Here is a 12,318-nt window from a genome sequence, read left to right as displayed (position 1 = left end):
TGTTTACTTAACCATACAAACTAGTTTAAAACTGAGCAATTTAACAATCATATTCAATAGTAATGTGAACAGGTTGACATATATTTTACTTTCATTATCTTAACTCGCCTATTTCTTATTCAAAGACACATTTCTACGAGTATTTCATAACTTATCAGCCTACATAAGCCTAAATTAAGACATAAATAGTAAGATAACACTGCGATATAGTGCATAATAATAATCTGACTTCATATACTCATACACTTCATTTACTGTTATCACTAAATAAGGTGCATAATATATTATTTACTATAAGTCTTTCTAAAGTTTTAGTGAATTACGAGATCATTATTTTATTGTATAACGATTTTAGAAAAGATTATTGCAACGCAGAAATTCTTGGATTCATTAAAACTAAACAAGAACTTTGATAGATTATTAATTTTACATATATTGAAACAAAAGGAACCCAGCAAAATTATCACCTTTATATCAAAATTGATGAAAAGATATTTATAAAGTGATTTAAAAAATTTAATTAATCAATCATGGAAGATAATAAGGATTATCATGATCACAAATTCTCATTTGTGACGGGTATATCCGTCGCAAGCTTGCGACGGGCCAAATACAACCCACATGAGGAGATAAGACAAAAGCAAATTGTCTAGGGAGTAGCATTCTCTTTTGTCTTATCTACCTATGTGGGTATTATTTAGAGCATGTACAATAGAGAGGATTTACCCTTCTCTTAGCCTTCTCTCTCATCTAAGAGGAGGTCCTCTCTATTGTGAAACAAGTATGAAGTGTCCTCTTAGCAAGAGGATGAAGAGGACTTCCTCTAGTTTTAGAGGAAGGAGTACATTGGCCCCTGTGCCCTTCAACCAATCAATGATATCCAATTTCTTAAATTTTTTCTTAATATTGAAGGTTTATGTGTAATGGTTAATTTAAGAGGAAGAATGAGACTTCCTCTCTATTGTAGAAAAATATAGGAGAAGAATAGAGGAAGAGGATGTAAATGTTGAAAAATGGGATGGATAAAAAGTAATTGAGGTGTCAAAAAAATAGAGGGGGGAAACAAAAATAAGAGGATAAAGACCTCCTCTCTATTGTACATGCTCTTAACCCGTCGCAAGTTTATGACGGATATACCCGTCACAAGGAAGACTTGTTGTATCATGATTACGCGGCGTCTAGAGAAAGTTGTATTATTATGAAGCTTATTGGACCATAGATGTGACAGGTCCACTACTTTATGCTATCAAATTGTTGTCAACATGTTTAGGAGGGCAATTTGGTCATTTGCTAAGCTTAATTATTGTCAAGCAATCCGTCTTGCTTAAGACGGATGGTACCCGTCTTAAGCTTAAGACGGGTCGGATTATACCATATTGTGGGAAATGGTAGGGAAATGGAGCATGTGGTTACTGCACGTAGGTAGTAATTAGTCAGTGTGTAGGCTGTAATTGAAGTGACCATTGGTATTAAATCCTCACTAAACTAAAAGAATAAGACTTGCTCACAATTTTCCCGCTCAATTAATTGGCAAATATGGGCCTATATTAAAATTATGACTTTTAATTTATTGACTAAAGATTGCATCCACCGAATAAAATATTACAATCAGAATAAAATATTACAATCAAATCAAATGCCAACTAAAAATAGGCTTAACGTAACACGGCCATTATTCACGCTTAATATACCCGTAGTATACTAATTTTTTCTTTTTTATGTTGGTGGTTTGAGTTGATAAAGTTTTAATTTTATTTGTTTTTTTTTTAAATAAATTGTCCTTTTTTTTTTTAAAGTTAACTAATCCTTATTAATATGGGTTGTTCTTGTTAGAATACGTAAATATTATTGTTAATATTTAGTCAAAGTGTATATTTGCATTCTTTGTTTATAGTCACTAGTTTAGGTATGTTTAGATACACATCCTTGTAATTAGGAAAGTTCAGTATCCTAGTTTGTATATATTCCAATGCCTTTACGTTCAAAGGCAAGCACGATAATAATAACATCTTTCATGGTATCATTAGCCTAGGTCTTTATACCGATCTACTGCTTCCGCATCTTTTCTTCTTAAATCTTGAATCCATCTCTTCACCATGACTATTGCAGAACACACAAAAACCAACTCTCCTCCTACCCCCTCGGTTTTTGCCGTAAGCAATATCAAAAACCATGTCTCTGTCATTCTTGATGTCGATAATGACAAATATCGTCTTTGGGTGGCTCTCTTTACCAATTATGCAAAAGCTAATCGGGTTTTGGACCACATAGTTGACCCGAAAGGGAAGGCTAAGAAGCCGGTGTCTGAGGAAGACAAGGAATTATGGGAAACGATAGATGCAACGGTTCTCCAATGGATCTATGCAACGCTCTCCGACGACTTGTTGCAAACGGTTGTTGAAGAAAACTCCACGGCTATGGAGTGTTGGAATCGCATCCGCGATATTTTTCAAGATAATCAACATTCGAGGGCTATCACTCTCGAGCAAGAATTTTCGCACACTATGATGGAAGACTTCGCGTCTGTCTCGGCTTACTGTCAGCGTTTAAAGAGTCTTGCTGATCAACTCAAAAACGTTGGCTCACCTGTCTCCGATACTCGTCTCGTGCTTCAAATGGTATCGGGACTCACAACGGCCTATCACGGTGTGGGAACGATAATTAGGCAAGCCAAACCTCTCCCTCCGTTTCATCAAGCCCGGTCTATGCTGACCTTGGAGGAGGCGGGGTTTGCCAAGCAAGCAGCCACCACGGGCCAGTCTGCCAATTACGCCAATTCTGGCGAGGGTAAGGACTCGTCTTCTATTCTGGGTCGTCCACCATCGCAAGGAAAATCCAAAAACAAGAAGAAAGGTTCTGGAAATAAGGGTGGAAAAGGCAAGCAAGGGTCGTCTGATTCCGTACCTGCTGCCGCTGCTGCACCAAACTCCACCCCTGCTGCTACTGCTCCTTTTCAACCGTGGCAGGCAGGTGGCTATGGTGCGTGGCCGTGGGGACCTGCTGCTTGGGCCTGCCCTCCCTGTCCATACCCGACAAACCCGTGGATGCGTGCTCCTATGATGAGGGGTCCTCGTCCCTCTGGTACTAGACCTCAAGCGTACACAGCCGAGTCACCCCCGTCTCAAACTGACATTGAACAGGCTATGTACACCCTTGGTCTTACACCCCCTGATCCGTGGTACATGGACACCGGTGCTACTTCCCACATGACATCGAGTGCAGGTAATATCTCGACTTATTCTAATTCGAGCATTTCAAACTCTATTATTGTCGGAAATGGTCAATCTATACCAATAAATGGAACCGGTACTGCCATATTACCAAAACCACATCCACCCCTCTCCCTCCGTAATGTTCTTCATGCACCCAAACTTGTCAAAAACCTTGTGTCAGTTAGAAAATTTACTACTGATAACTCTGTGACCGTCGAATTTGACCCATTCGGTTTTTGTGTGAAGGATTACAAGACGGGGACACCGCTAATGAGATGTGAGAGTCAGGGGGCCCTATATCCTATTACATCCACAAATAAAGTTCAAGCCCAAGCCTTAGCTGCTGTCGAATCCACGGTGTTAACAAAGGATAAAAAGTAAGAATCAATAATTCAAATTTTTTCTATTAAAAATAAAAGAAAAAAAGAATATATGGGTAAATAGTATTTTTAATTGTTTGTAAATCGTCCTTCTAGATGTGTCGTATACTGTTTATATATGTTTTTGGGTTATAAGGTCAATATGCGCTTTATAATAACATAGTAGTGGCCATATATTAGATTATGTTATTCCATCATAGTTAGCTATCATTATTTTTAATAATAAAAAATAGGTTCACACAAAAATAACTTAATCTAAAGTCCTTTGAATAATAAACTTTTTTTTTATAATATTATTAACATTATAATCAGTACATTACAACATACTATTATAAATACACCTCATTTATGTAAAAATTAAAGCTCAATTAATTTAATCCTCACAAATGTCGTGCTTTAGCACGGATGTCAACTAGTAAATAAATAAAACCTTACCTTCCCAATGCATATTCAAAATTGCATCAAAATGGCAAAAACCAAGAACATATTCATCTTCCTCCATGTTCATCTCCATGCAAATTCATCTTCATCTCACCCTATAAAACCCTTTCTCTTCTATTTTCATCCTCCCAAATTTTGGTTACATCTTTAGAAATCATGAAAAAACCATTGCAAGATTTGATAGTTATGTTGAAGGTTTGCTTTATATTTCGTATTTTTTTAATTTGTTAACAATATTACCGAGATTCATGCATAAAACTACTACTTTTGTTGAAGGTATGAAAAAATCAGTACAAAAGAAAAAACCTCAATTTTGTTTTCCCTTTTTGTGGTTGTCTTTGTTCCATCAAATATGATTATCATTTGTTTGGTGAATTGAAAAATGGTAACATATCTTTTTTCTGATGATAACCCTAAAAAAATTGGTTATGATTAGTATTCGAAAAATTATTTGTATAAATTTTTAAAATGTATTGATTTTAATTATTATAGGGCTTCATGTTTTAAATTTGATTGAAACTAAAAAACATGGTTTTTTATGGGTTTTGTTTCTTATTCAAAAATATGGATTTTGTTAGGAAATTAGTGATATTGATTATTGTTAGATATCTGTTATCAATTTCGAAGATTATGTTACCAATTAGGTTGTATACAAAACCCAATATTAATGATTGAATGACGATTACAATATGTGACCATTTTCGTTTGTTATATTAACAATTCTGCTAATGGTAGTGGTTGTATTTGATTTTAAATTAAGAATAGGTTGTATTTGATTGTTGTTAGATCTATGTTACGAATTTTGGGGAATATGTAACCAGTTATGTTGTATATGAATAATTTTGATTAGGTATATTTATATGGTAACATGTTCAACTCAAACAGTACCAGGTTGAACTAAAGTGGTGATATATTAAACTATAAATTAAATTGACGTGGTGACATATTCAAATGGAATGGTGGCATCTGATTACTTAAATGCTAACATAATATGCGTTCGTGTATTAATGTGATAATATGATCTCCTCAATTGTTAACATGTTGAACTGAAATTGATACATATTAAATAAAATGTTGTCCTTAATTGGTAACATATTGATCTAACAATGGTGACATGTTAAACTGCAATGGTAAAATGTTGAACAAAACTACTTTTTTTTATAAGGTAAGAAAATTGAACAGAACTACTTGTTACTGCTTTGGAGAAAGTTGTTACCATTTATGTTGGATTTAGGCAGAAATCAATATGTAACCACAACCATTTATTAATGTAGGCGTCGATATGGAGGACATCATTGTTGATAAGGGACCATAAGCGTCAAAGGATATTATCGAAGATGAATTTTGGCTATGCGCAATGTTCACCAAGCGTTACGGTACATTGGGGCTGTATTCAGGAAAGGGGCGGCGGGCGAAAAGCCCTGATGCGAGCAAAAAGATGAACTATGAGCAAGGCAATGTGGTGGTGGTTGTTTACGTTAAACATTGTTCTAGTTGTTCATCTTTGAATATGATATTTTGGATTAATGTTGTGAATGTTAAACAGATTTGTGTATGTTAAACAAAATTGGTGACAAAAGTTTGTGTTATGTTGATGTTTATGTTAAACAGAATTTGTGACCACATCATTCGGTAGTATGTCACTATTTTCACCTATTTATGTCGTCATACTCTGTTAAACTGTAGGATAATCATGTTCTTTAGAAAATCGTGTTCTCTAAAATTAATATCATGAAAAACAAACATGTTAATATGTTACCATTTTGTTTAACTATGTGGTAACATCAGTAACATTTGTACTCAGATAATATGTAAGCATGTTACCATAACATTTGTACCGGTAACATATTATTCATTGTCATTGTCTTGGTGGATAATAACACTTGTAAAAAAAATATATGTAAGTCTATTTTTTTCTAACAAAAACTAATCTGGTTACATAGTTCTAACAAAATGATGATATGATTCTAATATCATACAACCATGTTGTAATTACTGGTCAATTGAAAATACATAACTGGCAAACTTATTTAAATTAAATGACAACATGTTTCTGATGATATACAAATTGGTGACATTGTTTAGTTAAAATGGTAACGTTTAGTGGTTGTTATCTAATGATATACAAAGTGAAAGCATAATTCAGGTGCCTGATTTATAATCTGGTTACATTGTTTATACAAAATGGTAACATGTTTTACTAATTATATTGACAAAGAAGGTGGCATAATTAAGACCATATATGATAACATGTTTATGTGGATATATAACCAAGTATTAAACTGGTTACATAATTCTAACAAAATGGTAACATGTTTATGAGGATATTCAACTATTACTTCTTGGTCATTAATTATTGTTAATTTAATGTAAAAAAAAAAAAAAAAAAAAAAAACTGGTACGATTGTCGACAAAACCTGGTAACATTTTAGAATTAACATGAACCCACTATATCATCCAAAAACTGATGATATAGTTCAACAAAATGGTAACATATTACACTTATATTTTTTTTATTGATTATGACAAAATGTCAAACAAACATGGTCACATATTAACTGATTATGACAACATACCCAAAAAAAGGTAACATATTACAATTTTTTAACTTCATGGGCAATGTTAACAGGCTATGTCAATAATTTCATCGCAAATCATCCAAAAACTGGTAACATCTAAAAAGAGAAATAGTTTACAAATCTTTTTCTGTGAAAACCCGAAAAGAATTAATTCCAAAATAAAACCTAAATTTATACTTCCTTCGATCCACATCAATGGTAACATGAACCCACTTTTCTCCCCACAAAAAGTGGGTCCATGTTAACATTAATGTAGATCGAAGGGAGTATATTTATATAAAAACAACGATTTATCTATCAAAATAAATCTTTTTATGCGGAATAAGTCTTGTAACCAAAATAAAAACCCTAATGTATCAAAAATCCTAAATTTTAAACATCAAAATTTACAAATTAAAGAAATAGGTAAAAAAAATGAGAACTCGTGTTACCTATTAGGCCTCAAACGCAACAAAGTGAATTAAAGACGAAAAATTGTACAAAGATTGCAGAAGATGATTATTAAAGCCAATAATTTAAGCAATTAGTCTTGCTGAAAACGGGTCGGGGCAAGTGACGAATAATGACACTCACAAAACGGATAGGGGGACAAGGTGGGGGCACCCCCATGTGTTTCCCTCTCTCCTCTATTTGGATCATTTGTGAGGGAAAATGGTATCCGTCACTCTAAAGTGAAGGATACGTGCCGTCACAAATGAGATTTTGTGTAATTTAAGTAATTGTTAAGAAAAGGTTGAAGATAAATGAAGTTGTTGATCTAAAAAATGTGGAAATGAAGAAATGGAGAAAATATTATGAATTAGTTAAAGAAAAATAATGGTTGTTAAAGAAAATGGTGAATAACAAAGAAGAAATGGATGATAAGTTCTCTTGTTTAAATATTCTCTCTAAAAAACTCTCCCTTTTATCTCTCAAAAACCCCAAAAACCAAAACCTAATTAATCTTGTGCCGCCGCCGCCTCCACCCACACTCAAGCCTCCCACCTGCTGCCACCCTTTCGCCGGAGATGGGGTCCTCCCTCAGCCCATCTCCGGCGATCGTTCCTCTCACCGTCTTTTGATCATCCTCCCTCCGCTGATCCAGTTTGCTTCGGGTTTCTCGGCTGTTCATCGGTTGTTGTCCGGGGTAGTTTTGGGTGTGTGTGGGTGTTGTCTGTGGTGGCTCTTCCGATGACCCTCCGTTTCCCCTACGATATGTTCTCTTTGCTTCAATCAGTCTTGCATGCGTCTCCGGGTGAGTTCCCCGGCCCCTGGGTTTCTCCCCCTCCTTCGGTAGGATGATTTCCTATGTCTTTTTGTTGTTGTCGGTCGTTGGGATGGGTTTCCCCATCGGGTTTGGGTAAAGGCTCACTTTCGTTCCCGCCCTTCAGTCACCTTGTCCTGTCACCGTCGTGTTGGGTCCTTCCCCGAGGTGATCCCCCCACTCCCCCCACCTCTGGGATGGTTCTCTGTTTCCGTCATGTCCGTAAGTGTCGATGAGTATAGCTCATCCGTCGGTTTTTTTTTGCTCTTTGAGGGCGTGTTTTTGGGTCTGTTATGGTGATCCCCCCATTCCCCCCACCTTTCGGTCCCTTTTCATTTTCCTCTTGTTTCTGTCGGTGTTGGTGTTGGTCTGTTTGACGGTGGTCCTGGGAGGTGCCTTTTGGTGAAATGGGTTCCGTTGTAGTGTCTTTGACCCTTTTTATTCTTTTTAGGTCTCTGTGTTTGTCTAGGTGTACCCTAGGGTGGTTGCATGTAAGTCTTTTTGGTGCTGTTTCGGGAGTCGTCTGGGTTTGCTTGTGGTCATCGTTGGTGTTTGGGTTTCCTTGGTGTTGGCGGGTTGTTCTTTCGTCTGCCCTGTGTTCTGATGAATTCGCTGTGGTCTTGTCTGGAGCGGGTCAGTGTTGGAGTCGGTGTCGTTTGGAGGTGAGTTCGGGTTGGTCTAAGGTGGGTTGGATGAGGCGTTGGGCTGGCTGGCTTCGGTGCTCTTAAACCCTTTTTTCATGTTGTTCTTTTCTATGGTTCTGCTAATAATAAAAACCTCTTGTGGGTTATGGGTGTCCTGTCCCTTAATCTTTAGGGTGGTTAGTCGGGTCGTGTCTCTCTTCCTTACTAGGGTTATGACTTTTTTGCACCCATTTGTGAGCATGGGTGTCCTGTCCCATTGGGTTCGTGTTGGTCATTGCACGTTGAATTTCTTGGTCTGTTGGTCCTACGTTCAAAGGGCTCGATATCTAAGGTGTAGGAGTTTTATCTCCGTCGGTGGCGGACTTCGACGTCTTGTTTACCAATTTGTCTTTCTACGCTCTTTTCGCAAGAACGTAAGTACACCTTGCTATCGTCACTCTGCGGCTTGTAAGTATCGACGGTATCTGGAGGTCTTCCGTGTTTATGAAGCTCGTTCTATGGCCCATGGCTCTGTTGCTTGCATTTTCCATCATGCCCTTGTAATGGCGGTTGTTATCTTTCTTAATGTTTATGTAATCTTTAGGGTTGGCTTGGTAGCTCTAGATTTGATAGTGAGGACTCTGGGGTTACTTAGTCGAATAGCTTACCTTGTATTGTTCGTTATAATGTAAGTTATTCATCGCTTGTTGTCAAAAAAAAAAAAAAAAAAACAAAGAAGAAATGGAAAAATTACCATGAAAATGAATCTCAAATGGAGAGAGGAGAGTGACTGATGATACAATGAAAAAGGAGATGGGAGTGTGTTTGCTGAGCTGTGAAAATGAAAAGTTTTTTTTTTTTGGTGAGTCAAAGCAAGGTACAGGACCTCAAAACAAAGCGAGAAACTAAACAACGAAAACAGAACAACTATCTAAAACAACTACACTACAGGCCGCGACTAGGTGAGGTACAGAGGAACCATCCGCGGCCACGAAACTCCCCCCACGTCTTGCTCCATCAGCTTGAAAAGATGATCCGGCATATTCGACAAGTCATAGCTAACTAACTGCTGCGATGAATACACCCCACAGTTCGCTAGCCAGTCCGCACACGAGTTAGCTTCTCGGTAAACATGGTGCAACTCCACCCTCCACGCATTGTCTCTAACAAATGATTGACAAATTTGTATCATATGAGAATGGGCAGTCGGGAAAGCAAACTCAGACTTCATAAGTGACCTCACGACCTTCGAGTCAGTTTGTATGATGAGTCGCGGGATTCGAAGCTCCAACGCCATCATTAGTCCCCTTTTCAACGCCATAATCTCCGCCCTTGTAACCGTTGCTATCCCAATTTGCTCCGAGAAAGCCTTTATCAGCTGACCCGCCGAATCTCTAAAAACTCCTCCCGCTCCTGACAACCCCGGATTTCCTTTCGAAGCTCCATCAATATTTAAAGCGACCCAATCCATCAGTGGCGCAATCCAACGAACGAAAATTTCCTTGTATCCCCCCTTTTGTTGATCAATGCAAAAATCCTTCGATACTGAGGCAGTACGGACTTCGCTGATTCGCTGCATCAAAAATGGGTAGACATTTGTTGCTATCTCCTCACTCCGATTGACAACTCGGTAATTCCGCCACCTCCATAACCACCAGACAACTATAGCAAAGGTAGTCGACCAACCATCCATTCCATCTGATTTATTTATACTCAGGTTGAAGATAACCCAATTTCGCAAATCAGTGGAAGCATAAAACGCACCCGAGCAAGCAAACGGGAAGAAATCCCATACCTTCTTCGCCACACTACAGTCCCTTAGTAAATGCAGAGTAGTTTCCTCCATATCATTACATACCCCGCAACACGGATCCTCCGTAAAACCTCTTATAGCTCTGTTCGAATTCGACATCACCCTATCATGGAGAAGCAGCCATAGAAAAACCCGAATCCTTTGGGGAGCCCAAGTCTTCCATGGTAACTTCCAAAAAGAACCCGTCTCATCCTCGGGTTCATTGCGTAGCATTTTAACAGCCGACTTAATGAAAAGAAACCCGAAAGTGTCGCTGCCCAAAACACTTGATCTTCATTTTCGTCACCCGGATAGACTTCATATGATGCAATCGTTTGTAAAATTTCTGAGGAGAAAAAATCCGCAAAGAGTTCCCAACGCCATCCCGATGTAGGTTCCCATATGTCCTCCACCGAAGCCTCCACCAACTCTGATGGAATCGATAAAGGGGTAAGAGTTTCGAGTGGGACATCGGTTGCCCAGGCGTGCTTCCAAAACAAGGTCTTCCTCCCATTCCCAATCGACGAATGCAGCCCCTTCTTTAATTCCTTAAACCCCTCCACCATGCCTTTCCAAACATTTGAGCTTACCTGCTTGGCCTTAAACATGTCAATATCACACCGACCCTTACAGTATTTGTGTCGTAAGATGCGAGCCCAAAGAGCATTCGGCTCCGAAAGGAGCCTCCAGCCAAGTTTGGCCATGAAAGCAACATTGACTTGTCTCATCGATCGAAGTCCGAGACCACCATTAGCCTTGTCCTTCGTCACCGTTTCCCATGAAACAAGGCTTAGACCCCTCTTATCTTGATCGCCACCCCATAAGAAACGTCTTGAGCGTTTCTCCAAGTCATCGCAGATAGCCCGAGGAAGTTTCGCCGTTTGCATTGCATAAGACGAGATGGAGGATAAGGTAGACTGAATAAGGGTAGCACGACCAGCTAGGGATAAGTTCTTTGCTTTCCAACCCGACAAACGTTTATCCACCTTTTGAGCTATGAAATCGAAAGTTTCTTTCGTTACCCGACCATTCAAAGTTGGTATACCCAAATACATGCCGAGATCGTCTGTAGATGCAATTTGTAATTCATCAGTTATATTTATAACGTCACTTCCATCGACATTCGGAGAGAAGAAAACCTTAGATTTTGCCCTGCTAATTCTCAGCCCCGAAGCTTGGCAAAACGAATCCAAGACCCGGTTCACAACCCTTGCTTGATCCATCGTTGCTTCCCCAAATAAAATAATATCGTCTGCAAAAAATAAATGCGATAAACTTGGCCCTCCTCTACAAATTTTGAAACCACGCCACTGACCGGCTTGGCTTCGAACCTCAATGAGTTGGCTTAGTTTCTCCATACAAATCGTAAAAATATAGGGTGATAGCGGGTCACCCTGTTGAATGCCTCTAGTAGGAGTAAACGGGTCCGTTCGTTCTCCATTCCATAAAACATTCAACGTAGCCGACTGTATACATAGCATAATTGTGTCAACCATACGCAAGGGAAGGCCCATATCCCGCAAAGTAAAACGAATAAAAGGCCATTCCAATTTGTCGTAAGCCTTCTCGAGGTCAAGTTTAAGAACCATAATTCCTGTTCTGCCCTTCAAATTCCTCATTGAATATAAAGCTTCCTGGACAATAATAATATTGTCCGTAATCTGACGGCGAGGCACAAAGCTACTTTGCACAGGGTTAATTAAAACCGAAAGATTTGTTAACAATACTCATGCAATATGCAATAAATGCACTTCAAATCATTTAGATTAAATAATTATATAGTACATAGGCCTAACATCTAATAACCACTCTATATTTTCAGTCGCCCCATACCACGTGCTCCACATTTGACCCATTTCCTCCAATATGGTACATATTTGACTCGTCTTAAATTTAAAACGGGTATCCTCCGTCTGAAATGAGAATTTGTGATTGTTAAGATGCAACCTGAAAGTTGGCTAATCACTATATTCACATGCTAATGTGTGATTAAGTAGGGATGCATGAGCATAGAGATATGATTTCACATTCAAGTTCGATCCAAATGT

General features: G+C 38.3%; 1 protein-coding gene across 1 annotated transcript; it reads left to right on the top strand.

The window, feature by feature from the left end:
- The first annotated feature begins 2,096 nt into the window (after nucleotides 1-2,096).
- On the top strand, nucleotides 2,097-9,133 carry LOC141594473 (uncharacterized). Its single transcript, XM_074414489.1, has 3 exons — nucleotides 2,097-3,589; nucleotides 8,325-8,517; nucleotides 9,083-9,133. Exons 1-3 carry the CDS (start codon nucleotides 2,097-2,099, stop codon nucleotides 9,131-9,133), a joined length of 1,737 nt encoding a protein of 578 aa, XP_074270590.1.
- The last annotated feature ends 3,185 nt before the right edge of the window (nucleotides 9,134-12,318 follow it).

Source organism: Silene latifolia, chromosome 8 (assembly GCF_048544455.1).
Source record: "Silene latifolia isolate original U9 population chromosome 8, ASM4854445v1, whole genome shotgun sequence".
Classification (NCBI taxonomy): Eukaryota; Viridiplantae; Streptophyta; class Magnoliopsida; order Caryophyllales; family Caryophyllaceae; genus Silene; species Silene latifolia.
This window is presented reverse-complemented; position numbering and strand designations above follow the sequence as displayed.